Raw genomic sequence first — 27,593 nt, forward strand, 5'->3', positions numbered from 1 at the left:
CCTCCCCGATGCTTTAGCTCCAGCATGGATACCCTCAATGAATGTTCAAGGTGGAGATCATCAGGCAACAATAAGCCCCCACTGCTCCCCTCAAAAGCTCCTTTGGTCAGGCAGCCTCGGCTAAGCAAAGGTGACTGTGAGCGACAAATCGCCAGCAGGGACGGCTGCTGCCGGCTGGGGCCGAGAGAGGAGAAGAGACTTCTGGCCCCTCGGAGAGCCGGGACCACCGCTGTGCCCCACACCCGCCGCCGGCCCGGGATCACGGGACCGCGGAAACATGGCGGCCACGCCGTGAGGGGAAGCGCCGCGCCCCCGCTTCACTGAACCGCCCCGCACGGCAGGGGGCGCTGTGCCCGCGCGCATGCGCCGCTGCGCTACAGGTTTGAACCGCCAACTGCCCCAATTCGAATTCGCATCCTCGCCGACCAATCACAGCGCGAAGGGCGGTACGGCCCCGCCCCCATCGGCATCCTGGCCAATGACAGAGCCTGCTGTGTTTAAAACAAGTGCGCGCGGGCGGTGGGCGGGGCGGTGGCGCGGCGGGCGGGCCTGGCGGGCGGGGCTCCCGCCGCTCCCGGCGCTCACTGGGCGCGCCCGGGCTGCGAGCGGGGCGTGTCAGCGCCGTGCTCCCCGCCCGCCCCCGGCACTCCGGTCCCTCCTACGTCCGTGCCGCTCTCTCGGAGCCGGGCAAGGCGCTCTGTCCGTCCGCGCAATCCCCGCGAGCGCGCCGCGATGAAGGCGGGCGGTGAGTGTGGATCTGCCCGCGGACTCCGCGGGTGCTGCTGTTTGCCGGGTCCTCCTGCTCTGAGGGGCGGCTCCAGAGCGGGCTCTGCCTGCCGGGCGCCTCCTCAGGAGGTCTGAGGGCGGGGGATAACGGGATACCTTGAGGCCGGGCTGAGGGACCGCCGGGACCGGCAGCGGGTGAGGGGCCGGGCCGACGGCTGCGCGCCCAAATTCAAACGCGGCGGGGGCGGTGCGGCCCGGCCCGGCCCGGCCCGGCCCGGCGGGGCTCGGGACCGGCTCTGTCCGTGCAGTACTCCCCGCCGGGGCCGTGCCTCAGCCCTTCTGTGACCCCGGGGTCCGTGGCTGTGCCTGGCGGTTGTGCCTGAGCGCGCCTGGCCTCAAAGCTAAGGGGTCAGGATGTGCATTGCGCGTGGGAAAAGCCTCTCGGGCGTCTGTGAGTTTGCAGGGTGAGCAGGACTGTGCAGGAAACCCCATTCAAAAGTAAGAGAAAGTGTTTTTTTTACTCTAAGGGTGGCTGAACGATGGTACTTGATTGCCCAGAGCGATTGTGGGATCCACATCCTTGGAGTTGTTCAAACCCACCTGGATGTGGTCCTGCCCCGCTTGGCCGGACGGTTGAAGTGGGTGACCCCCAGAGTTCTCTTGCAGCCTAAACCACTCTGGTTTTGTGAAGCAACACATTGGAAATGAACCTGTGCCATTTCCTGTCTGTAGAAATGGAGTTTTCGCTGAGTTGCTCGTGTACCCCCTGGTCCCTATTTGGATGCTCCTATAGGCTGAACTGGCATCCCAGTTTGGGTGTCCATTTCATTTTCATGGCGATAATACTGCTGAGGATAGTACATTTTGTGTACATAAATATGTATGTATGTATGTGTGTGTGTGTGTATATAAATATTGCCTTGAAATAATACTCCAGAAGATATAGGCAATGGATGTTCTATTAGCATTCCTAGCAGCAACTGCTTGGAAAGATAGGCTTGAGTGGGTTTGTTTGTCTTCTTAATATCTCTGGTTGTGTTCCAGGGACTGCTGTCAGTTGAGAAGGAAAAGTTGGGGCATGGGGGAGGTAGATGAAGTGACACTAGTGACAGTTAAACTATTTGTTACTACTGAACAGGGACAGCTGAACTGTTTGTCGCTACTAAACATGGTCACAGGAGTCAGGGCTCAGAGGGGCTCTTGTTGAAGAGCACTTGAGCTTGAGCCACCCCTACTGAGTCTCTTGGCTTCGTTAACCAATTTAAACAAGGCTTTTCTGCTCTGTGGTTTAGTCTTGTGGCAATATGAGGCATGAGATGTATATGCCTGGTTAATGTGTTTGCAGTGTCCAGTGCTGCAGTGAAGAGGTGCTCAAGTGAACACCTGTGTATGTGTGTATGACTGTGTAGTACCTTTTTTCCTTATGCTGTTCTATCATTAACTGAGGTGTCCTGTGTTTTTCTTTTCCAGTGGTTCACTGTAGGTGTTCCAGATGTTATTCTTTCCCTTCGAAGCGAAGGATAATAAAACGGCCTCGAGTCCTGACGTTCTTGAACCTCCCCGAGGATGTTCTGTTTCACATCCTGAAGGGCCTCCCTGCTGCAGACATCCTCTCAGTCAGAGCTGTAAGTGCTGCAGCTTCCCCTGTGCCAGGCTCAGGGCTCAGCTCTGCCTCCAGGAGCCTGGACTGCACACAGAACAGGCTTCTCATGTCACAGAACCTGAAGAAACCCAGAGTGCCTGCAGGGTTGAGATTTTTGCTATCCTAGGGAAAGTTTCACTTCTCACTGCTCAAGTTAAGAGTAGCAGCAGTATTTGACTGCTTTTTGTACCTTTTCTGAGGAAATTGTCCTGCCAGATTACTGTTGGTGAACAAATGGGTTTGGTTTGGCATCGCTTACTTTACTGGTTATCAGGCAAGCAGCAAGTTAAACATAACTTGTGATCAATTAGTTACTTCTCTAAAATAAGATTGCAAAGACCTGTTTTTCTGTTGGTCCTTTTATTTTGGTAATCATTATTCTGTGTTCCCTCCATGCAGGTGCACTCACATCTTAAATATCTTGTGGATAATCATTCCAGTGTTTGGGCACATGCAAGTTTCCAAGACCTGTGGCCATCTCCAAACCATCTGAGGATGTTTGAAAGGTAAGTTTTAAACATCAGAGTTGTCTGGCCTTCTAGAAGATGATGTTTGAAGGAAGATTAACTATTCTAATCAGTCCTCAGTGTAAGTGGGAGACCTGAGTTATACAAAGAGGGGAAATACTTGCTTTGGCAATGAAAAAAAGGTTGATTTCAGGTCTAAGCTGCTGCTGGTCACTGCTGTCTCTTTAACCAGAGCAGGCCCTATTGCATATACCATAGTTATTTCTCTTCACAGGCATTAATATTCCAGATTGGAACATAACACATTCCCTAAAACCTCTTTCTGGTGTTCCCATGTGAATGAACAAGTGAGGTCAGGGGCTCCAGAGAATAATCCTGTTTCTAAGTCTAAGTTGGCTTGGTCCCTTCTTGTGCAAACCAGTGTATTGAAAAACAGGTGAATTTCAGTAACAAAGTTTGAAAGGGTAACAATAAATCTGCTTCAAAAAGATGGGGAACATCTTTTTATCCATCTGATTTGAAGGGGATCCATTGGTATCAGAGATTTCTTTAACACGTTTAAATGCCATGATAATGGTTTTGCTTCTGAGTGTCACTTCTTTTTGAGGCAGACCAGTATGTGCACATCACTTTGGGAGGGAGGAGCACAAGGGCTTGATGTTTTGATGCATGTCCTCGAGGGCACAAAGACCAAACTGTGGATTCTGGTGCTAGGAAGGATTTTAACCTCCAGTGCCTTCTCTGTTTGCCCTTCAGGGCTGCTGAAAGTGGTAACTTTGAAGCTGCTGTGAAGCTGAGCTTGGCATACCTGTACAACGAAGGCTGTAAGTGTGGGAGCTTGTCCTGGGGCTTTGGGGAACGTGGCATGAGGAAGTTTTACATTGCTCTGCTTAGGCACTGGCCACAAAACTGCTACTGGGAATTCAGGGTTAGGAGTTATCCTCTGAAACTTGTGATGAAACTCGGCTACTTTGGTAGTGGGATAAATGTATCAAAGGAGCCTGACAAGTGACAGGAGGAGCCTCCTGACACAGGGTCCTGGCAAGGCAGTTGGTATTTGCAGTATGAACCCCCCAACTTATGTTATGTGTTCCTAAAGCCTGGCTGTAGTTAAGATTTTTCTTCTTTAGCAACCTCCATGATTTCTAAGGCTCTAAATGACAGAAACAGTTCAACCTTTTCCTGTTTGTTTCCTCATGTCTGTCTTGGCCTGACTGAATGCCAAGCAGGCATTGTGAACAAACTCCACTTGATTCCTGGCTTTCTCTCTGGTTCAGTGTCCATCACGGGCCACGGGCGTGCAGAAGTGAACGGAATAAAGGCATCTCACTACTTCAGCTTGGCCGAGCACCTGAATGTGTGTGCAGTTCCCTTTATCTGGCTGTTCATCCGTCCTCCCTGGTCCTTCTCCGGCAGCTGCTGTAAGGCTGTGGTCTACGAGAGTCTCAAGGCAGAGTGTCAGCTTGACAAGGTCAGGTTTCTCTCTGCCCTTGGCTTTACCCTACGTCAGTAACTGCATCTTGTTATTTTGGAAAGAATACTTTTATTTCCCCGAGGAGCCTCCTGTGCTCTTGTTGCTTTAACAACTGTGGCTCAGTCATTTATTGACTTTATTGCAAAACTGCACATGATAGATCATGAGTGCTGGAGGCCTGTACTGTCTCTTTGGAGAGGTTCAGTGCTATCTCAGGGATAACAAAACATACAGAAAAGCAAGGGGGAAGAATGATTGAAAGATAAACCAAAACTGTAGTCTGAAATTACTAGCAAGAATTGCTGTGGTTTAACAATGCTTTATTTTGATGCTTTCTTCAGGCTCAGAAAGGATCTATTCTCCACAGCTTGGCTAAGGTTTTGAATTTCTTTGAGGTGAGCAGTATTTCTGATGGGTTTGGATTTGGGTTTTTTCTGGTGATGCTAATGTTGTTTACCTTGATTAAAAACATAAATCAGCCAGATGCTCTTTTACTCCTCAAGGGTCCCAGGAGTTTCTGTTCTCATGAGTTTAATTTACTGGTTGTTTAAAGGAACATTATTAACTTACTTTATTGAATTGTACAAATGGTGAAATTAATTTTAGCTTAATCATGGGCTTGCAGTATGTTCAGGTCTCAAAGGAAGCCTTCCAGTTGTAATGCCTTGTAAAACAAAAAATAAAATAAAAAGCCTTCAGTGGCAAGCAAGCCAAAAAGCATTTGTCTGGCTGAGGAAAAGCACTAACTGCTCTCAGAGCCTGCATCTGCAAATGGCAGCACTGAGTGGATGGGGAAGCATTCCTCAGAGGCTGAAGGGCATTCCCAAAGGATGGATTCTGCCTGTAGCTTTAGCTACAGTGTTCTGTAGCTTCTGAAGTGTTGAGGCATCCACTTGTCTGGACAGAAGGAATACCAATATATGCCTTTTGTTTTTAGGATGAAGGAAAAAAGAAAGAATCCCTTGAAATGCTTGAAGAATCTTCAAAACAGGGTTGTTTAATCAGCTCCTACCTCCTTTGGGAAAACAACAGAAAAGCTGCTGTAAGTAGTCATTTTTTGTCTCCAAACAACTTTTACACTAACTTCTGGATCTCTGTTATGTGCAAGGAATGTCCTCAGAAAGCAATTGCTGTTCCTCAGAGCTTACCTTCTTCATAAACAAGGAGAGTGCTAAGAACTCTCTGAAATGAGCTCTGGTGTCTGCCTTTGTGTGTGAAATGAGGCTATGAGCAGTTGTAGCCAAGGTGCCACAGAAGTTTACTCCCACTCTGCTGAAGGCCTGAGCACTGCTAGCTAGTGATCCCAGGGCTCTGGGGAACAGGAGTGGGAGGCTCCTGCCTTGTCTTTAATAAATCTGCCAAAGTTGTCCCCTTGGAATCCTGAGTGACTGCTCTCATTTCCTGTGAGGCCTGAAAAAAGGTTCTTAAAAACAGTGGTGTCATGATAAGAAACAGACTTGTTGCTGAAATAATAGATGTACCTCCAGGCAGTGTTTCTCTCTGGATACTGGTGCTACAATCCTTCTGTTTGTTGTGTAAAGGCTGTGGGTTTTTACATCTCTTTGTGTTCCTCTCTGTAGATGTCGGATCCTGGCAGATACCTCCAAAGTCTCAGGAAGCTACGAGACTACGCAGCCAAGGGCTGCTGGGAAGCACAGGTAAGACTGAGCTTTCCCAGAGCTGCAGTCTTTATTTGGTCCTTTCTGTGCTGCCATTGCAGGTTTAAATTTCTCTTTTTAGAAGCAGGACCAGCATTGCTGAGTATTGTCTTTATGTGCATGTCTGTATCTACTCTGCAGATTCTCTTCTTTGGGAAATTGCAGCACACTGGTGGCAGAATGGAGTAAAAATGCATCTTTTGATAGACTTAAAAGACTGGCCCCAAATAATCTGTGTGCTCAACATTTAAACCAAACTAAGAACTACTTTCAAGTAGTTTGCCATGTTCAGTATTTTCAGCAGGAAAAATAGAGGACTGTCCTCTGCTGCCTTAGTTTGCATTTGGTAAAATAAACATACTTTCTTTTGTGTTCTTTCTACTACAGATAGCTTTAGCCAAAGCTTGTGGGAATGGAAACCAACTAGGATTAGAAGCAAAATCTTCCAGGGAAATGGTTTCTCAAATCTTTCAAGCTTCCCTTCCTATCAGCAAGCAAAGCATCTTCACTGTGCAGAAAGGAATGAATGAAATAATGAGGTAGGAACTTGGATCCAGGAGTGAGGCCTCACAGCAAAAACTATTCCCTATTTCCCTGTATGTCCCTGCAATCCTTCTACAGTTTCTCTAGAGAACCTGTGCCAGGGTCTCATGGCCCACACAGGGAAGCATTTCTTCCCATCTAGCCCTGCCATCTGTCAGTGTGAAGCCATTCTCCCTTGTCCTGTCACTTCAGGCCTTGTCCAAAGTCCCTATTGACTCCCTTTTCCTGAATAAACACTTGCAGCAGTGTCACCCGTGTTAGCCTGCCCCTTAATCTTTATGGATGAGCTCTGTACCCTTCCCTAGGCAGACCTTGATACATTCCAGTTGCTCTCTCACGTGGAGGGCAGCTCCACCACTTCCCCTTGCTGGCATTACTTTCCTAAAAAAGTACATAACCATGCATGGCAGCATTCCAGCCACATGGGTGTCCCAGTGTGGCTCTGTAATGGCAATGGGATCATGGCCCTGTGACCACACACACATCTCCAACTCCTCCTGTTTATTCCCCACACTATGTGTGTTGGTGTGCAGGGAGGGGATGGGGCAGGCAGGTTTGCCAGGAGGGCTGCAGGAGGATCCACCACAGCCACAACTGCACTTGAGGGAGTTGGCTCTTCTCTTGGGAGGCATGTCAGGAACACTTGTCACTGCTCTGCTTGCCCTGGCTCATTCTCCAGCTGGATGTCATAGTGTGGGACACCACTTCCCAAGTTCTTCCCTAAGTCTCTCTTCCTGTTCTAGGTATATCCTGGTGGATTGGCTGGTGGAAGTGGCTACCATGAAGGACTTTTCTAGCCTGTGCCTGCACATGACAGTGGGATGTGTGGACCGTTACTTGACGCTGAGACCTGTACCTCGTGCTCGGCTCCAGCTTTTGGGAATAGCCTGCATGGTCATTTGCACACGGTGAGGGTTCTGGCTGCTGAGCAGAGGTGGTCATTATGATCTTCCAAATTCTTGTAATACTGGAAATATTGTAATACTGGAAAGGCTCTTTGACTTTCCTCTACTTTGACTGCTGTTTAACTGTTTACATACAAACACAGACTGTGTAAATGAGGCAAAAAAGGTAGTTTCTTGAAGGTTTTTTTCTTATTTAAACACATAAGTTTAAATCCATAGTTGTGGATTGCTCTAAATGCATTCCATCAGCAACTGGAGTCTTTGACACCATATTGGCATGAGACATCTGGAAAGGAATAAAAGCAGCAGCGTTCCATAGTTGAGCCTGTGTACACTCAGATGAACTGCATGGTGTGGTGGAAGATTATCCTTGTGTGTTGATTTCCTTAATATCTTGCATCTTAACCTAGGAGAGGCTTCATAGATGAAGAATTAGGATCAGAGAATCACAGACTGGATTGGGTTAGAAGGGGTCTTAAAGATCATCTCATCCCACCCCCTGCCATGGGCAGAGACATCTTCCAGTATCCCAGGATGTTTCCAAGCCCTGTCCAGCCTGGCCTTGGACACTTCCAGGGATCCAGAGGCAGCCATAGTGTCTCTGGGCCTCACCACTCTTAGAGCAAAGAATTTTTTCTGTATTAGGAAGAACATTCCAAATTAGGAATGTTCTAGTTGGTGGTTCCATCTTACAGGGGAAATAAAGAGCTGCAATTCTTTGCTAGTCTACCTGGGAAAGTACCTTGTGAAGTTGTTTAACTCTGGTCATTGTGGGTGCAGTTATCTACTATAAGTGCACAAATCCCCTTTCTGCTGGGGCTAACTTAATATTTAACATTACAGTTTCATCAGCAAAGAGATGCTGACAATACGGGAAGCTGTGTGGCTGACAGACAACTCCTACAAATATGAAGAGTTGGTCAGAATGATGGGCGAGATAATTTCTGCCTTAGAAGGAAAGATAAGGGTGAGTTTGAAAAGTGGATGGAATATTTCCCTGCCCTTGGGTTGCTGTTCAAGTCAGGCTGTAGCAGTTCCTATCTCATGAGTCAGGGGTTTAAGTCAGAGTTCTCAATCAACTGTGGAACCTGTGCATGTCTCAGAGCATGCAGATACAGAACCCTCTGCCTTCTGTAGAGGTTAAAACTTCACTTTTAAGAGGCCATTTATTCCATCACTGGAGAATGCATCGATGTCAATGTAGTAGTTAAACAGAAAAGCCCCAAACAAACAAAATCCAGCACCTGGAAACAGCTGTTCAAAAGACTTTGTGCTGGTCTTGTATTTCCAACCTCTGTTCTCCTTTCTGCACTAGATACCCACCATTCTGGACTACAAAGAAGTTCTGTCAAGCATTGTCTCACTGGAGAGAAGAACTCTTCACCTTTACAGCTTCATCTGTGAGCTGTCCCTCCTGAACACAAGCCTCAGTGTGTATTCCCCAGCCCGGCTGGCTGCTGCTGCACTGCTGCTGGCCAAGATCCTGCATGGGCAAGGTAACCCGTTCTACCTCAAGCACAGGCTGCCAGTCTGCCTTCTCTTTCTAGGGAGATTTTTTGGAGGTTTTTGGGTGTTAGTTTGTCTTTAGGCAAGATGTCCCAATCACTTGGCTGGAGGATGTGGACAGAGGGGTGGAGAAGAAGAGGACAGATATAAGAAGTCAGAATGAAGAGCTGAGTTCAGCCTGTTTGGCTGTATTGGGCAACCCAGGTGATTAGAGGGCTGGAACAGCTCTGCTATGAGGAAAGGCTGGGAGAATTGGGATTGTTCAGCCTGGAGAAGAAAAGCTTCAGGGTGACCTAATTGTGGCCTTCTAGTACCTGAATGGAGCTGACAGGAGACATGGACAAGAGTCCATTTACAAGGGCCTAGAGAGACAGGACAAGAGGAAATGGCTTCCCACTGCTAGAGGACTGGGTTAGATGGGATATTGGGAAGGAATTGTTTCCTGTGAGAGTGGTGAGGCTCTGGCACAGGGTGCCCAGAGCAGCTGTGGCTGCCCCTGGATCCCTGGAAGTGTCCATGGCCAGGTCAGACAAGGTTTGGAGCAAGCTGGGATAGTGGAAGGTGTCCCTGCCCATGGCAGGGAGTGGAATGAGATGGGCTTTGAAGTCCCTTCTAACCCAAACGATTCCATGACTCTGATTCTATTTTACCTCTTTATAGTGGTGATGAACTAGAGCGTTAGCATCAGACTATGCAGGCTTTGTATTTAAATGAGCCTGAAGATTTCTGTCGTTAGGTCTAACATCAGTTTGGCAGATAAACCTATCCTTAAAGCCAGCTGTGAACTTGAACAAACTATGGACAGATATAAGCTTGCAAATATCACGATCCTTAACCTATTAAAGAAAATAAGCTGACTCACTACAGAACGACTACACTTCATGAATATGTAATTCAATATATGAATATGTACTCTCTTCTCCAGCACACTCCTGGACCAGCCAGCTGTCTGAGTGCACTGGTTTCTCTCAAGAAGACCTCTTGCCCTGCGTGCTGAGCCTCCACCAAAAGTGGTAATGGTTTGGGGACTCTTTGAGGGGACACATGAGTACTTGGATTGCAGCTCTGGCAAATGTGCTGCACCTGTAGAGTCAGCCCTTCCCAGTGAAGGAAGGGGCTTTGGTTAGCTGCCTTGCTCCCCTGCCACAGGGCACTAAGGTCCAGTTCAGGGACAGCTGTTCTATTTCTGCCAGCTGGTCTGGCCCTGGGTCACAGAAAACAGGGACAGAAAAGGAATTAGATGCTCACATACTTAGAAGCCACCAGGTGTCCTGATGAAGCTGCTGAAACACCAACTCCCTTAGCACAGCACTGAGCAACAGAGGAAAATTATCTAACTTGGCAGGTTTTCTTAATACTGTTTCATAGAATCCATTGTAAGATAGGGGTTTCAATCTTTCTTTCCAGCTTCCATGATGATGTCCCAAAGGATTACAGGCAGGTGTCCCTCATGGCAGTAAAACAGCGATTTGAAGATGAGCGCTATGAAGAAATTGGCAAAGAACAGGTGGGTGAGCTGTGGCTGCATCTGCTGCTGACACCCAGAGCAGAGCTGCTGTCCCATGGCAGGCTGTGAGAATAAAGTGAGAGTTTAAAAATTGAGTTGCAGGGACTCTTGACTGATGTTTGAGTGCCTGTGGGAAGAACTCACTGGGATAGATTTCTCCTAGAAAATAAATAATCTCCTTCTGGCTATTTAGTTCTCGTAAGAATCTCATGGTCTAATTCTTACAGGTGCTTTGACTTTTAAAAATTTATTTATTTAATATTTTAGGTTATGAGTTACAGCCAGCTCTGCTCATTGTTGGGTGTGAAACAGAAGGACCCAGAGCCCAGTCCCTTGCACAGGAACGTAGTGGAAATTCAGACTTTCCTCAGCTCTCCTTCTGGAAAGAGAGCTAAAAGGTGAGTATAACTCATGGCTGTCAGCAGCTCTGAAGATCAGCCAGAGCCTTTCCTCTTCTCTGGTACCCTGAGGTTTCATTCCTAAATACAATCCATTTTTCTGTCACCATCTTGACATACCTATTAAAAGAGCTGGAAAAGACTTGGATTTTGACATATGATTTCTGGGGTGTTTTGCTACAGGAGGAGGGAAGACAGCATTCAGGATGACAGAGGCAGCTTTGTGACTACACCCACAGCAGAGCTGTCCTCCCAGGAAGAAAGTCTGCTGGACAACTTCCTTGACTGGAGTTTAGATTCCTGCTCTGGTTATGAAGGTGATCAGGAAAGTGAAGGCGAGCGAGAAGGAGATGGTGAGCATTTTATTCTTATAAAAAGCAGTCAAGAGGATTAAACCCGTCTTTTCATTTTTGCTTAAAACTGTTTCTCAGGCACCAGATGCCTAAACTTTCAGCTGAAGACCAGGTGGAAAAACTCTTCCCCTTCCCCCGTGGTTATAATTGTTAAACTCTCTCAGAGGTATCTTATCTGTTCTTTCTCTGCACTGCTTCAGAACATGATGAGGGGTTTTGTATTTGCTCAGCGTTTCAGAGTCAGGCTCTTTGCAGTGCACCAAATGTGATGAATGAGCCACTGTCTTAGAAACACTAATTAGCTGTTGGGTTTTGCTGACCCTGGGCCTGGCTGCTCATTTTCTAACAGCTCTTAGTACCTGTTCAAATGGTCTGAGGGAAGAAAAGATGCTGTGTGAATAGAGGGTGGACTTAGTGGCCTGCCCTCCAGGTGTAAGCAGACAGAAGGCTGACTCTTGCTTGGCTTTTTTTTGCTTGACTCTGTGCTGAGTGCCTGCTTGGTTCTGGATGGGGACAAAGTAAGGTTTCTCTTTTCCCATCCTGCAGTGACCAGCCCCAGTGGGATCCTGGATGTGACAGTGCTGTACCTGGACCCTGCAGAGCACTGTGGCCAGGACTCCAGTGATGAGGACAGCCTGCCTGGGGAATGGGATGGCTCTGGGGCACCCCACAGGGAGGGGGAGCTGCCAGGGGCATATCTCACCCCAAGGAATCCCAACCCAGAGGGGAGCTCGGGCTACTCTTCTGTCAACACTGCCAGTCCTACATCTTCTGTTGAAGGCAGCCCTGGAGCTCCTCCCAAACCTACCTCAGCACTGCCCCACGGCAATTCCATGAACAAGGAGCCGTGCCAGCCCCATTACCTGCACAGGAGGCAAGTCAAGAGAAAAAACATGGCAGAACACACTGAAGAAAGGCTGAACTTGGCCTTCTTAAGCCTCTGATTTCTTCATGCTTTTAACTTTACTGGGATTTCTAGAAACTGTATTTCTGTTGCAGTCATACAGGGATGATAGTGAATAATTGTAAATACCTCCAAAATACCTTCCCTTCAACCTTGTCTATCTTGTACAGCTGGGCTATTTCCTCCATTCACAGCTGCCTTTTCATGTATCCCCTATTGCCTGATCCTCTGCTAAGGTTCTGCTCTCTCTATGAAATTCATAGCCCAGTTTTATCATCCCTCTTAGTGATAGAAAAGAACTGTCCTGTCCCTTGCTTTCTCTGAGGCCTGGCACTATGAATGAAATGAATTGACATTGGTTCTCAAGTTTCTGAATGTAACACTATGCTTGAATCTTCCACTTGAAAGACCTATTTTGAGGTTGTGCTGCCTTTTTACTCTGTCCAGGTCTCCTTCAGCTCCCCTCTTCTTGTCTATGGCATTTGCTGCACTGACACAAGGTTTTTATTGAAAAACCCCAGAGGTAAATGAAGGCTCACTGCAGGTCTGAGCTGCTCTCTCACCTACCTCTCACATGGTTTAAACTCCATTTGCCTCTTCTCTTGTTGCCATGTTTTCTTCACCTGAAAAATCCTTCTGTGCCTTAACACATAGGAATTGGAATACTAAGGTACAAGACTTCAAAAAGATGTCACTGAAGCTAACACTGGAACTAGACTCCAGGACTGCCAATTTACTGTGGCATTGGCAACAGTTCAGCTACACACAGTGTAGTGAGTGTTTATTGACTGGTGTTTTATAAAATTGTTTTGTTAGTAGAGATGGATCCTGGTCTTCTTTCCCCTCATTCCCTGGGCCGAGGCCTGGAGAACTGCTGGGATGAGGTCAGGGTTTAGCTCTGAGCTGAGTTCTGATGGTTAGGTTGCAGTGGCACCGCCTGAAGGCTATTTACACAAATCTGACAAGGAGCACAGGGCTCAAATCACCCTCACAACCCAACAGCAACTCCAGAGAGGCCTTGAATCTTCCAAATAAACAAGAGCAGCCTTGGGTGGTTGTCCACAAAGTTTATTACAAAACCATGTACTGCCACTCTCATTCAAAAGAGAAAATCCCTGATTTAGTTTCCTGGCTCATGGTGGCTTCACTGCAGTTCTCCAGCTACTGCTTCCCCTGATCTCCCATGCAGGAGTCTCTTCATATTAATTTGGTACAGCAGCAGCTCAAACTTCAGCACTGGGTCACATTACAGGAGAAGAAAACGCTTACAAAAACCTCTCATTCTAAAACTGGTAAAAGTGAAAATATATTTGGGAAAGGCCTCACTGCAGAAAGCTCTAAACTCTTCCTTGATCTGAAAAAAATAAAAGCAGAAAAGGGGAAGATGAATCAGTTTGAATGCCTTCCCAGGAGGAGGAAATTAGGTGAAGAGCTGACTCTGTACTCCTGCTGCTGGATGCAGAGCCTTGGCTGATGCAGCCTTGCACTAAAACCAGATCTGGCTCTGTACCAAGCCTCACTCTTTGAGGTGCCTCATGGCTAAAATAGCAGGTGGGCACTATAACCAGAGCTACAGGCTGAGAGAGAAAAGCAAAAACTACAGCCCAGATCTTCAGATATAAAAAAAAAATAATTGCCAGATGGCCTGAGTCTGCATTTTGTTATCACCTCCATAGCCCTGCAGCTCCTTCAGCATTTGCTTTATTAACCCTTGTTGTATTCCTTCCTGGGGAAGTGTTTCCAGAAAAACTTGAGGAAACACAGGCTAAGCCTGGCTTTGTGCAGCACTGGATCGGTATCCACAGGGAATGCCATGTCAGGAGGAGCAGGTTGGTTTCAGCTGGAGAGATGTCACAGCCCAGCCTGCTCTGTCCTCACCTGCCGGTGGCAGCACAGGGCACACGCAGGAGGTGCCAGCACTCACCTCAGGGCACCACTGGGACATCCACGCAGTCGTAAGCCGAAGCTTTCATCTTTTCCAGTGGCTTCCCCAGGAGCTGCCGCAAGGCTGCATAGTCAGGCTTCTCCTCGTACTCCAGGGCCAGCACCTGCTCCAGGTAGTTCTGCAGGGCATCTGCAAGGAAAGGCTTTGTGGGAGCAGCACAGAAACTCCAGCTGCCAAATGGCCATTTCAGGCTGCTTGTCCTGCAGCCAGCTCACCCACCCCCCAGGCAGCTGCAGAGAGGAAAACCAAACCAAGGCTAATACAAAGCTCAAAGAATCACCCAATTATACAATAAAAGAGAATCACCAACTGGTTTGGGTTGGAAGGGACCTTGAAGCCCATCTCCTTCCACCCCTTGAACACTTTTCAGGCATGGAACAGCCACAGCTTCTCTGGGCAACAAAATGGGAAGGGGAAGTGTCCTCTAGCCCCAGGTATTTCATTTCTAAACCCACCAGCACAGCTCTCCCTTCAGCAAGGTTCATTAAAGCATATCATGGAAAGCGGCCCTCATTCTTCTGTACAGAAAACAAGTGATTTGTTCCCAGCCTGCCAGACGGTTCATGCAATGCTTGGTCACCATCACCACTGGAAGCCATTCTGAACCAGCACCCCAGCACAGAGAAAGTTCTGCCTTCAGGTACAGTCAGTCCTTCATCCCTGAGTCCCATTGCCACTGAGTGCAAGCCCATACCTGGAATGGATCTCTGCCTGAAGCACAGTTGGAGAAGGCATCTCACATCCTTTCTGTACCTGTCAGAAGGAGAGGCAATGGAGTAGACACCTGAGCACCTGGCTTTGACAAAAAAAATCCCAGAAGGCTGAATTCAGCTGGCCATGTTCTGGATGAAGCAGAACCTGCGGTTCACCAAAAACCCTGGGGCCAGGCTCAGCCTTGGCTGTGGGATTTGCCACATCCCAACAGTGTATTGTGACCTGGGGATTTCAGTCACAAACCCCCCTCGCTGCTTTCTGCTGAGCATTTCCCAGAAGAATAGATGATTTCTCCTACCTTTCTTTCTGTTCCATCACAGCTTTTACTTTGTCCAGCTCATCAGACCAAGGCAAAGTGCCACAGAGCCATTTCAGAAGACAGTAGCCCAGAGATTCCAAGTCACTCCGTCGAGATGGTCCTGATGGGAAACATGAGACATTCAACATCACTCATGAAGGGGCAGAAGTAAAGAAATTCAGGAGCTTCATGAGGATGTGCTCTGGGGTATCAATACTCCTGGAAGCCTGCTAACATAGTTCAGGAATCACCTCCCAGCATCTGGAGGAAGATTTCCTGAACACTGTGAAAGAGCAGTCACATCCCAGCCAGGAGAAGGACAGAATTTGGCACAGGCTGCCCAGGATAGTGTGGAGTCTCCATCCCTGGAGGGATTTAAAAGTCATGTAGATGTGGCACTTGGAAACTTGGGTTAGTGGTGACCTTGGCAGTGCTGAGTTTACAGCTGGACTCAATGATCTTAAAGGTCTTTTCCAACAAAAGTGATTCTATTATTTAAATGCCTTTCCAGCTCTCATTGCTTCAAGGTCAGAGCACAGCCTGCTGCAAATCTGTTTTGGGCAGGGATCCTGTCTGGCTTGAAAAAGATCCCTGCTAAGCCAGCACGAAGGGCCTTGTTTTCTATTCCCCACACGCCTGCAGCAGCCAAGGCTCCAGATGGAGCAGGAACATCCCTGCTGCAATCACTGAATGACCTGGCAAGTCCCAACACAGCAGCCATCAGGAGGCAGGAGTGAACAGCCCAAATAGGAACCCAGTTTCTGGTGCATGTGAATGCCTGGAAAGCAGCAGTGCCAGCAGGGAGCCCGAGCTCCAGGGAGCACCACCACAGGAGCAGCCCCAGCACGTGTCACAAACCAGACCCACCTGTGCCCTTGTGGCTGTCCAGGCTGATGAACTCCACCGTGCCTTCGTGAGGGGTCCTGCTGCCCTCGCGCCGAGCCACGTGCTTGCCCCCGGGGCAGTAGCGGAACGCGAAGGCGTAGCCAGCGAGGGTCACCTGCAGGGCAGCACAGAGCACCCACCTGAGTGCAGAGCAGCCCCCAGGGCTGCCCCACAGCTCCCGCTCGAGCATTGTCCAGCCTGCTCTGCTGCCCTGCCCAAGGCAGGGACCTGGAGGCTGCCTTATCCCAAGTCACCATGCCACCTCCAGTGCCCTTTCCTGGCAGCACTGCTCCTGCTCCCTACCTGTGTGAGGTCTGCTGGGTTCAGATAGATGTTCTCAGCAGTGATGTCCCCATGCACATACTCATTCCCATGAATGTACTCCAGGCAGTCTAGCTGAGAATAAACAGGGGGAGCATATCAGATCCATGCAGGCTCCTGCAGCACCCTGGCTGTCACTGAGCTGGACCTTCCCCAGCTCCCTGTGGCCATGTGGATGAGCACTAAAACACCACATCTCACAGCCTTCAAGTTTAAAGGTCAGGTTTTTCTCATTCTTCTTATCCCAAATTCCTTCAAGGTGACACAGTGCTCAAAAGATGCTACTGAAGTTTACAGCAGGTTTAGAGACCCCACCCAAGCCCCTGGACCAGCTTTAAAACACCTCTAGGAGATCCAGAGGAAAGTTAGAAGTCTTTTCGGAAAAAGTCCCTTGGGAAGGATTGGTTCTCCACATACCACACGAACTGCAATCTGAAAAGCTGCCTTCTCCTTCAGCAGGTGCAGGCCATCGCTCAGGACCGACTGAAGAGATCGCCCCAAATCAGAGAACACCAAAAACCTGCAGGAGAAAAGGGCTTTGCACATTGCAGTACCTACCTGGTTTGGAGACCCTGCAACAGGGTCAAGTGATCCATTGGACCCCACTTCAACTCCAAGCTGATCTGGGCAAACACTTCCTTGACTTTTGATAAAAGAAAACTTTTATAAAGGAGACAGGTGTGCTTGTCATGTGTTGTAGACACACAGCCTGAATCTCCCCTTTGTGTTAAGTGTCAAGGACCAAAATAAGGTGTCCTCTGGCCTGAAGGGCAGCAGCAACAAAAGCAGTAACTTCACCAGCAACACAAGGACTGAAGGAAACAAAGCAATGAGAGGCAAACCATTTAAGAGATGATAGGAGCAGTGCATAAAGTCAGGAGCCCAAGGGGCAATGACAAAAGGACTAGAGAGCAAGCAGAGGAGAGGGAAAGCCAGAGATGCTCAGACAGCCCAAGGGTTCAGTCACCTCACCTGTAGCTGTCTGCATGCAGTCCAAAGCCAACACAGTTTGGGATGCCCAGCAGAGGCACGGAATGCCACTTTTTCCACTTCTCCACTACAAGAGAAGAGGACAGTGCAGCAGATGCTGCTGAGGAGCTCCAGGAGGAAGGAGTTAATGATGCTCCTCCTCTGAAGGTCTGCTCTGCCCTGGAGAGCTGACAGTGGCCTCTCATCCTGACTCTGTCCCCAGAATTCCAGTCTCATGTGTGCAAGAATGGAGCAAGGAAGATTCTGGGAATACCAGAGCAGGCTATGGCATGGGATTGCTACAGGGCTGGGGAAAACAAGGAGAGGGGAGAGAGAGGGGATGAGGGACAAGCAGATTTTTACACTTCTCCCAGAAATATAGATTTGACATAAATTCTTCCATCCCCCTTGCCTACATTCTCTGGGCAGCTTTGTTCTTGCTCAAGTTTTGGGATCAATGGAGTTGATACCAGAGAGCTGCTGAGAGAACCACCCATGGAAGAGGGACAGCAGGGTGAGCCAAGGTGAGACAGGCTGCAGGGCTGGGCAGTTCCCAGACACATCAAGGCAGAGTGAGGAGCACAAGAAAGCTGTGCTCATACTGCACTGTCCTACAGCACACAGACTGCTGGGAGAACTGGCATTGACCAAACTCCTCAGCACTCTGGCACTAACCAAGCAGGGGATTATTTTATCCTAGTCTGGCCTTCCAAGAGATTCACATAACTGATGAAAGGGAATGCCAGTTATCCTTAGTCCTTGCCCTCACAAGAAGCACCAACCTGTGCCTGCCTTCGCAGCTCGCTGGAAGAAATTCTGTTCATTGTAGATCCTCCCATCTTTGGCATCCTAAAGGGAACAGGGAGGAGTGTTATTTCAGCCACACACATCCTGCTGGAAAGGAAAGCTTGGGTAAGATTGCTATAAGACCTTAACTACTCATTTTAAAGAAAGCAAAGATCAACTAACAGAGCTGAGAGCAGAGCTCAGGTGTCTTGGTTCCCTATTTAATGCTGTCCCTAACAAACACATCAACTCTGAGTATCAGCACAAATAGGAGAGGGGCCATCTCAGGTTGAGCCTTTCCAGCAGCCCATTTACAGCTCTCTGAGGGTTAACAACAGCCAGGCAGTGCAGCCCAGGCACAGCATGGAGAGAGCTGTGGTCCCACAGCTGTTATGTTAACGGGAGCCAGAGGTGACCTTCTTAGCCACAGCAGGGATGAGGGCATTTCTACAAACACACAAGTCTCTACAGAGAGCTGTAACATTTATTCTAGCTGTCAGAAAGTGAGACAGGAAAGTCTGTATTAGTAACATTTGAGGTATTGCTGTCATCGAGTTACCTCAACTGCACACAGTTCCCACTCAGAATGTCTGTGTTTGCCTACACACACGTATCTACTCAACACTAACTCAGGATAGCTGCTATCCTGCATGGGAGAAAGCAGTGGTGTTATATTCTACCTGGTTTGGTACAAAACTGGTATCAAAGCTGGAGGAACAGCAGACAGCACAGACCATGTCCCAGAAGGGTATTTCACTCTGCATCTTGCCTGTGAGCCCATGTCGGTCATCAAACCCCAGAGCCAAAATGCTCTCATGTGCCATATCACACTCCACAGTGCTCAGCAGACCACCAAGCAGCCAAAAGAAAAACAGAGAAGTTGGGAGTGTTGCCTACAGATTGATTACAGTTTCCCACCATCTGTGGCACTTAGCAGATTTTTCTCATCCACACTGTATTCCTTCTCCATCCTCTTACATGTCTCCTCTAACAAAAGGCAGAGGGATTATCCAAGTGCATGCAAGAGCCCCACAGAGCCATCAGTCAGCACTGGCCCTCCTACAAACCAGCAACCCCCAAGAGCCACAGTAGACAAGAAAACAGTCTTTCAGCTCTGGTTCGTTAGCTACTGAAAATCAATCTACTGAATTTCCACAACAGAACAGATGTTACTGGAAATAACACATTTCTGGAGAGCCCAAGATATTGACAAGTACCTGGAAAGCTGGCTTGGAACTCCAACTATAATTCCTATGTGATTTCAAAGTGTGCTCTGGCTTTACATAGTGTCTCCATGCTAGCTCTCACACAGCCCCAGCACAGCACCAAATTCCAACCTCTCCAGTTTCCCCAGACTTGAGCAGGCTGTGTGCACACCTTCCATCGAGGAGAAAAGTTGGTCTGTGTCCTGGATTGTCAAGCAATTTGTATTCTATTTGCCATCTGTATGGCAGCTGTCTTCTGTTAAGTGGGCAGTTTTTCTTATCTCTTCCACAACCACTCCTCCCTCTGGGGAGACACCTGCTGATAACAGGCTATTGAATGTCACTGCATGACTGATGCATGACTAATAAGAACTACAGCATCCCATTGGGAGATGTGAGCCCAGAGGGGAGAGCCAAGCATTCTACCCAGATATAATCTGGAGATCCTGAACACCTGCACGGCTTCTCCACTAGATTCCCCAGAGGAACAGCAGCTGCCTCTTCCACTGGATCTTCACAGGAAGACTCCACCCTTTTCTACAGGATCCCTGCTCCAGCAGAACCACCCCTGGCACTGCAGGAGGGCTGAGCCACAATTCCAATGGGACTGCTGCCAACACCCTGACCCACAGGGTGTCAGGCTGTGTTCTGACTCTGACAGCGTTGTTTTAGTTTACTGCATTGTTTATTTTATCCTTTTATTTTCTTCCCTAGTAAAGAACTGTCATTCCTGATCCCACATTTTTTTTGCCTGAGAGCCTCCTTAATTTAAAATTTATAGCAATTTGGAGGGGGGGGTTTACATTTTCCACTTCAGGGTAGGCTCCTGCTTTCCTTAGCAGGCACCTGTCTTTCCAAACCACAACAGTCTGACATTCCCTAATCAAGATCTCCACCTCACACCACCAAGCTCAGTTCTGCAGGCTCCTGAGCCTGGTCAATCAAAGCAGCAGCCTTCTGTTATTAAGGCTTCAGGGTTTTTTTAATCCTCATATCCATTTTCTTCACATCTTTCCAGAAAAGCCAACTGAAATCCCAGCACAACACCCTCAGGTTAGATTCATCTCCTAATTTAGCAGGGGCCTCTCTGACCACTCTCTCCCAATTTCTCAGATACTCTCAGCCCAACAGGTCAGGACACAGTACTCTATGCACAATTCCTTACCCAAACAGATCAAAACTCACAAGTTTGAGGGAGTAGCTTTGCTTTTGAGGACAGGTTCCAGATGCTGACTGCGCTGTGGAAGGATGGAACAGATGTGGTTACAGGAGCATGGAAAAGAGGTTGTGCATCATTAAATGCAGCCTGTGCAGCTGGATTAACTCATCCTCTGCTTCTTTCCCTTGAGCTTTGCAAAGCAACCTCTGTGACAGCGCCTTCCCACATCACTACAAAATAATTCTTACCTTGCTCCAGGAGCTCAGCACCCTGACATGCAGTGCAGTTCTGCTTAAGTCACAGAAGCATCTGGGCAGGGCTACGGTAAGGGGGGGCTTTGAGGAGTATGTGAAGAATAGATCATTAGTAGAATCTCAAAGGCATCCCCAAATTCATTTGCCAAGCACTCCCTCCAGCTCACTCCATGGTTTGACAAGTCTGTAAGGGATGCCAAGTCCCTCTGCTCTGTATGGATGTTAGAGGTGTGTGTGGCTTCCCTTCTCCAAAAGGATTTGCACCCATGACTTGGCTCAGGGCAGTTCCTCCTCTCGTGCTCTTAGACCAAGTGCTATCCACAGGTTACCTGCTGCTCATCACCTAAAACCTACTTCTATAAAAGCACTCTCCACTACTGATTTTCCTTTTTATCACATTTTTTTAAAAACATAGATGGATGCTTAGACTTTGTTATGCAACAGCTTGAATAATGAAAAAGAAAGTAAAGCCAAATATCAGGCAAAACTCGGTAATGGAAAAAATTCCTCCTGGACAGCTTCCAAATTAATGAGAGTAGAACAAAAACTCCCCTTTGGAAGTTTACAACTAGACTGAAAAAATCAGCACTTTTCAGCACTAAATGGCTGAGAAGCAGCCTATGTGGTGTGGTTGCTTTCTTTGGCCCTAAAACACACTGAGAATTGACATTTAGTGGGTATTGACACCACTTACAGCACAGGAACTCCTGTACAGTGCCAGCAAATAGCTTTTGGACCTAAAAGAGAAAGAGGAAGTGTGGCCCCAACAATGGACATTTTATAGTAACAGAGCAGTGTGGCCTCGGCTTGATACTATGCTGGTGGCAGAGTGGCTGACTGGAAGATGCCCAGTGAGGAACGGCTGAAGCTGTGTCAGGGCAGGTTTAGGTTGGAGATCAGGAAAGGTTCTTCCCCCAGAGGGTGCTGGCACTGCCCAGGCTCCCCAGGGAATGGGCACAGCCCCGAGGCTGCCAGAGCTCCAGGAGCCTTTGGACAGCGCCGCCAGGGAAGCCCAGGGTGGGATTGTTGGGGTGTCTGTGCAGGGCCAGGAGCTGGACTCCCGGGTACTTCCGGGTCTCTTCCAGCTCAGAATATTGTATGAAAGATCCTGCAAGCCTGCGGGTCACCGCCAGCCCGGCGGACACCACGCTGTCACCCACTCCGCGGCCTCTGGGGGTTTCGGGATGTCCCGGCAGCTGTCGCCGAAGCCAGAGCCGGTGACCCCGCGCCCCTCGCCTCCCTCTGCCCGCCGCGGGCCCCACGGTACCTTCGTACACCAGCCCACAGCTGCCCTGTTCCAGCAGCCGCACCAGCTTCCACAGCCGCCCTCCCTGGTCCGTCAGCACCGTGTCCGCCGGGAGCGGCACGGCCGGGCCGGCCCGGGGCTTGCGGGGAGAACGGGGCCCCAGCCGGGCCGCGGACGCCCGCGGGGAGGGGGAGGCGGCGGGGCTGGGGGCTGGCGGCGGGCTCGGGACCGGCGCTGCGGGCTCGGTGTGCTCCTCGGGCGGCGCGGGCAGCCTCCCGCCGCAGGCCGGGCAGAAGCGGAACGTGGGTTGCACGGCGAGCCCGCATTGCGGGCAGAACGGACCGGGCCTGCGGGACACGGACAGCGTCACAGCCCGTCCACCGCCCCGCTTCCACTGCCCCGCTCCCTCCGCCCCCAGCACCTAGGGGAGCCGCCGGACAGCTCCGCCCGCGGCCGCTCCGGGGTCTGTGTCCCTGTCTGTGTCCGTATCCCTGCCCCCGTCCCGCGCCGCCCGCGCACCCTCCTGCCCGGCATGGCCCCGCCGGAGCAGCCCGGGCCCGCCCGCCGCGCCGTCACCGCCACGGCGCAGGCGCCCCCCGGGCCGCGCCTCGGCCTGGCGGGACAGCGGGGCCGAGATGGGGGATCGGGGGCTTGAGGGGACCTCGGGATCTGAGGGGATACGGGGGCCGTGCGGGAACACCGGGGATCTGAGGGGACATGCGGGCTTCTGAGGGAACACCGCGCTTGTGAGGGAATACAGGCGATGTGAGGGAACACCGGGGATGTGAGGGGGCACCGGGAATGTGAGGGGGGACCAGGGTTCACGACGGTCCCGCGGCCCGTGGGCTCCCGTGGGCCGGCCGGGCAGGGACACGGGTGGTCAGGCCGCCCCGGTGTGGGCCGGCAGAGCCTGGGGATCCCTTCTGGCCGTGCTCCCAGCGCTGCCCTGGGGCCGAGTGTTTTCACTTTACTTAATAAAAGACACCAGAGAGCTACTCAGAAAGGACCCTGAGACTGCAGAACAGGCAATCACAGGTTAATGAGTGCAGGAGTTAATGCGTGGCACAGTTTATGCACCTGTGTATCCCATCTTTTGTATACATCCTACACCTCAAGCAGGCACCGTTTCCATAAAAGAGGTGTAGGTGCACTTAAACCTTTCCCATCAGGTGGGCTGAGGCCAGGGTTTGCCTGGAGAAGGTGCCTGGCCCCTGAGCCCCCGCAGCAAAGGGGTAGCAGAGGTGGGTGAGGTGAGGGCAGTAGGGACCTGGTTCTTGTCCCACAGAACATTGCACATATTAAGGTGTTTTTCAGAGGCCATCGCAGTGAGCCATGGAATACCACTGGGTGCAAGCAGGAGCAAATGGGACCTGGAAGGTGACTGCTCATTGCATGAAGAGCTGAGTGGAGCAGCTGCTCCCACAAAAGTTTAGTGTGAAGCAGGAATGCGCTCCATATGCTGATGGTGGAAGGTGGAGGAGTGGTGTAAGGCAGCATAAAAAAAACTGCAGGATATGAACCCTCTGACTGAGCCCACCATGGGGCTGTATGCAGGGCTTGGAAAAAGCATCTCCAGGTAGGATGTCCTGCACAGACCTCATTCTGCCACAGGCTGGCCACCCCTTCTCAATCGCTCCAAACACCAGGGTGTGTTCCTAATATTCACTAAGCACACAAAATTCCCAGCAAAGCCAGAACTCTGCCAATGACTCTGGGAAGCTTGGCATGTGCTTGAATTGGTTTCTGCAGCTGGTTGCTGGGATTTTTTTGAAGCGCCTGGACACTGTCAGGAGCGACAGGGCAGGCTGGAGGGTTTCTTCCATTCCTGCCACCATGGCCATCAGGTCACTGCACTCCACAATCACTCTTGTTTCCTCTGGCATTGCAAGCAGCAGCAGAACATTGAATTGCCTCACCTCCACTGTCAGCCTCCTGCAAAACCACTTCAGTTCCAGCTCTTCCCACATCCCATCTAGGTACAGCCTCAATTCCTTTATTAACCGAAGCATCCCCTCAGAATTTTGACAGAAAGGAAGCAGCCCTTTATCAGATTTGTTTGAATTTACCTTTACAGGCTGGTGGGTGGTGTTTTGTTTTCCCTAATTCCTGAACCAAGATCATTGTCCCCAGGCCCTCCATAGTAACCAGTGGATCAGGTGGGAATGCCTTAGTTCAGCAGATTTATGAAGTCTTCCAATTACCATTTTAATTTTTAAACTTCAGCAGTTAATTCTTGATCATTCTATAATTTCATTGGTGGTTGCCTAGGGAACAGTGATCACGACCTGAATACATTCAATTTGGGGAGAGAAGAATCCATACAATAAACAGAAATATAGGGTGCTTTAAATGTCAGACCCCCAAAAACACAAGAAAAACTGAGAAAACAGAGTGATGGGGAAAGGCAGACAGAAAATAGTGGGAAAAGGCAATTCTTTCAGATTTATTTCAAGAGCCACCAAGCCAGCATCAGAGAAGAGAATCCTCCATCCTACTTAGTGCTGTATTGAAAGTAATAATTAGCAATAAAAAAGAAACCCATAATAAATAGATGAAAAGGGAAAAAATTAACTAATTTCTCCATTTCATAACTGGCAATTTACATCAACAGGGCAATCTGGGTGCCTGCAGTCACTCCATAGGGGATTGTGTCTGCAGCATTGCACCTTTTGCCTGGTCTCAGCAGGAATTTGCTCCCTCTTTCCTACCTCGGGCATTGAAAACCAGTCTGGACTTTGGGCTGCAGAGGGCTCTGGCTCCTGGAGAGCCTTTGGAGAGCAGGACAGAGCAGATCTTGAGGTCAAGCTTTGGTTCTTTGAACCTTTCAGCTCTTAAGTCCTCAGGTGAGGTGCCAGGACCTCACCACCCTCATGGGGAAGGATTTACCTCTGGATGATTCCCTGTTGCACTGCCCACCCATCTCACCCATTACTATCATTTAAAACCCCTCCCAGGGTTTCATTTCAAGGGTTTGCACCACACTTTTGTTCTCCTTTAGCCAGAGTTCATCTCTCATGGAGATGCTCCCTCTATCCCCCAAGTTTCTCTGGTTTATCTGTAAGCTGAAATTCCACCCCCATACTCAGCAACCTGCAGCACTGCCTGCCCTGTTCCAGCTTCCTTGAAAGCAGTGGGTCAGGTGAATTTTTAACTCTCCCTTGCTCTCGGGAGAGGAAAAAGTATAAATTTTTAGGAGAAGACCTGTCTTCCTGTGGTCTTTTTATGTTGAGGATGGTGTGACAGAGTCACAGAATATCCTGAGTAGAAAGGGACCCACAAGTATCATTGAGTGCAACTGCAAGTCTGCTGCTGTAGCCCCTGGGAAAGTGTAGACAGCTAGGGTGGCAACAGAAAGATCCCTGTCTCCCCCCTGCAGGAGTTTCCTTGGTGCCAGTTCAGTTATGTCTCCCTTATCTCACCCTTGGCTTCCCAGCACGCTGCCAGCAGCCCAAACACATGACTTATCGGATTTAGGTGCTGGCAGAGATCTTTGAGCTTGACAGAATGCCCAAAGCTGCCAGTTCTTCAACCTCTTAATGAAATGAGGCTGTTCCTTTTCATTTACACACCTCTTGGATCCTAAAGTGCTGCCTCTTGAGAAGCCATGCTAGAGTGCTGGGAGAGGCCTTAGAACCCTTTCAGCTCCAAATTGCCAGGTCCAATCCGGCAGCTTTAAGAGGTCTTGGCTGTTGGCACGCCTGTGGGAAGTGGCCCTGGGGACACCAGCTGCCTCTCTGGGCTGAAGGGACAAGCAGGCTGCCTTTGGGCAGTGCAGGCAGAGCCTGCCCATGTGTCCCAGGCCATGCTGCCTCTCCAGCTCCCACCACAGCGGGAGGCTCACCCAGGCACAGAGGAGCAATGGTTGCTGAAATTCCCAGCCATGTCTCCTCCGTGCTGGTGGTGCTCCAGGGTCTGTCAAAGACCTGGAGCTCTGTAACCCCCAGCAGGAACACAGGGACACCCTGGGGACACTTTGCTGGAGGCTGATGTGGGTAGAGACTGTGCCAGCTCTCTGCAGAGGCAGGGAAATCACACTTGAGGAGAAGAGGGATTGGGAAGAGCAGTAGGTATTCTGGAAAGCCTCCACCTGTGTCATCCTTCCCAGCCCATGGAGATTTTCCTGTGTCTGAGCACTCCAAGGGGAGTCTTGTTTCACTGTGCATCTTCTCAGCACTTAAAGGGCAAAACGATACACCAAGAGACTCCAACCTGGCAGCCAAGACTGGGGGGCTGCAAGCTGGCATGCCTTGTGGTGAAAGGGAATGGGGGCCCCACCCTAGGGAAAAGAAGCCCAAGACATCTTGTCCTTGGCAAGTGTGGGGGGACCAAGAGAAGGTGTTGGATCCACTCACCCTCTTTAACTGGAACCACCATCCTGGCATTTTACTCCTGGGCAATGGCACTCCAGTCTCAGGGCAGCACCGTGCAGCACTGCAGCAAAGTTAAGGATGGGAAGAAATGAGGACAAGATGGAAAAGGCTCTCAACAGAAGTCAGTGTGTCTGTCCCTGCACCACAACTCCTGGGATGTGCCCAGGGAAGCCCTTGCATGTCCCTGAGCCACCAGCTGCTCTGCAGGAAGGTGCCACTGGGCATCATGGGGTGTGTGTCCTGCTCACACTCCATCCTCCCTCACAGGGAGCAGCAGGAGGCTGGGATGGAGAGCAAGGAGCAATGCAGATGGGGTCACATAAGGACAGTGGTAGTGAATCTCTTGCCTGGATACTCCCCAGGGTAGCAGGGCCATGGGGATAGCAGAGAAACTGAAAGAGGAATTACTTAACCAAGTTCTTCTTCCCAACATCTGCATTTGGCTACTGGCTGAGAGATGAGGGGCCAGAGCACCGTGTGCCAGGCCCAGCCTGGGACGACTGCCCCGGGGACTCACTGGCACATGCCCTCGCCCCAACCTGTCCTGCATTTTGGGTGTTGTTTTGACGGGGAAGGGAAGGTCCTTGATGTCCTTGATGCACAGAGATAAGATGGTTTCATGAGCCAGCCAGCACCTTTAACACAGATTAAACCCTGAAACATGTGTGGGGTGAGCAGGGCTGGGGTTTTCTGAACCCAGATGGTCTGAAACAGCAGGATGGATGTCCTCACTGCTGCTGACAGGATGGCCCCTGTGGCTGCCCCTTGGGAATAACACCATGGGAGATGGGGGTGATAACAGCCAACAAGGAAAGGTGGTGGAGAACAGCTTGAGCCATGATCTCAGGGACACAGGTGCCAGCAGCAGGAGCAGGGTTGACAAGTTTGGCACAGGGGTTGGTTCTTCCTTCCAGGGGCTCATGTGAGAGGTCAGACAGGGACATCCCCCAGGCAAGTGCTTGCCCACTGTATAATCCCTGCTGTCCCTGATGCCTCCTCTCTGCCTGATCCTGCCTTTTTCTGGGTTTCTCCCATGTTCCTGCTGAGTCTCCCGCACACTCCCAGCCTTGGGTATGAGCTGAGTCACTGCAATGCCACTACACCTCATTGCAACATCTCCTGTCTTCTGTTCTAGGCACCATGAGGAGCCTGTAAATACTTTCTTTGGCAAGATTTTTGTTTTGATCTAATGGCTCAGCTTCCTTCAAAGGCAGGCAGTGAGAGGCACTGCATGAGGCAACAGAGAAGGTCACGGGGAGAACTCGGGCAGCTGGGGAGGATCAAACCCAGGCTTGAGCAGGGGTGTGGACAGGTGGCTCAGCCCGGGCTGGCATGAGGCTCCAGCATGTTGCCGCAGG

General features: G+C 49.9%; 2 protein-coding genes across 2 annotated transcripts; one reads left to right on the plus strand and one right to left on the minus strand.

The window, feature by feature from the left end:
- The first annotated feature begins 673 nt into the window (after positions 1-673).
- CCNF (cyclin F) lies at positions 674-12,496 on the plus strand. Its single transcript, XM_066560786.1, has 17 exons — positions 674-745; positions 2,197-2,351; positions 2,768-2,874; positions 3,592-3,659; positions 4,113-4,306; positions 4,651-4,704; positions 5,247-5,351; positions 5,890-5,967; positions 6,355-6,506; positions 7,254-7,418; positions 8,259-8,382; positions 8,731-8,911; positions 9,847-9,934; positions 10,329-10,428; positions 10,696-10,826; positions 11,010-11,179; positions 11,726-12,496. Exons 1-17 carry the CDS (start codon positions 733-735, stop codon positions 12,121-12,123), a joined length of 2,283 nt encoding a protein of 760 aa, XP_066416883.1. The 5' UTR covers positions 674-732; the 3' UTR covers positions 12,124-12,496.
- Positions 12,497-13,135: 639 nt separating this feature from the next.
- Positions 13,136-22,399, minus strand: VRK3 (VRK serine/threonine kinase 3). Its single transcript, XM_066560787.1, has 12 exons — positions 22,287-22,399; positions 21,887-22,212; positions 20,392-20,444; positions 17,998-18,064; positions 17,219-17,303; positions 16,664-16,766; positions 16,229-16,321; positions 15,908-16,040; positions 15,041-15,161; positions 14,723-14,781; positions 14,008-14,157; positions 13,136-13,437 (listed from the first exon to the last, which is right to left on the minus strand). Exons 1-11 carry the CDS (start codon positions 22,397-22,399, stop codon positions 14,009-14,011), a joined length of 1,302 nt encoding a protein of 433 aa, XP_066416884.1. The 3' UTR covers positions 13,136-13,437; position 14,008.
- Between the last annotated feature and the right edge of the window lie 5,194 nt (positions 22,400-27,593).

This window comes from Molothrus aeneus, chromosome 16 (assembly GCF_037042795.1).
Source record: "Molothrus aeneus isolate 106 chromosome 16, BPBGC_Maene_1.0, whole genome shotgun sequence".
Taxonomy (NCBI): domain Eukaryota; kingdom Metazoa; phylum Chordata; class Aves; order Passeriformes; family Icteridae; genus Molothrus; species Molothrus aeneus.

Excerpts from the sequence above, each read along its gene's own strand:
- CCNF (XM_066560786.1), top strand. Across the intron at positions 2,352-2,767 it reads ACATCCTCTCAGTCAGAGCT|GTGCACTCACATCTTAAATA; the intron begins GTAAGTGCTGCA and ends CCCTCCATGCAG. Across the intron at positions 4,705-5,246 it reads AGGTTTTGAATTTCTTTGAG|GATGAAGGAAAAAAGAAAGA; the intron begins GTGAGCAGTATT and ends TTTTGTTTTTAG.
- VRK3 (XM_066560787.1), bottom strand. The coding sequence starts at position 22,399 with ATGCCGGGCAGGAGGGTGCGCGGGCGGCGCGGGACGGGGGCAGGGATA. Across the intron at positions 16,767-17,218 it reads CTGCATGCAGACAGCTACAG|GTTTTTGGTGTTCTCTGATT; the intron begins GTGAGGTGACTG and ends TTTCTCCTGCAG. Across the intron at positions 16,041-16,228 it reads ACCCAGCAGACCTCACACAG|GTGACCCTCGCTGGCTACGC; the intron begins GTAGGGAGCAGG and ends GCTGCCCTGCAG.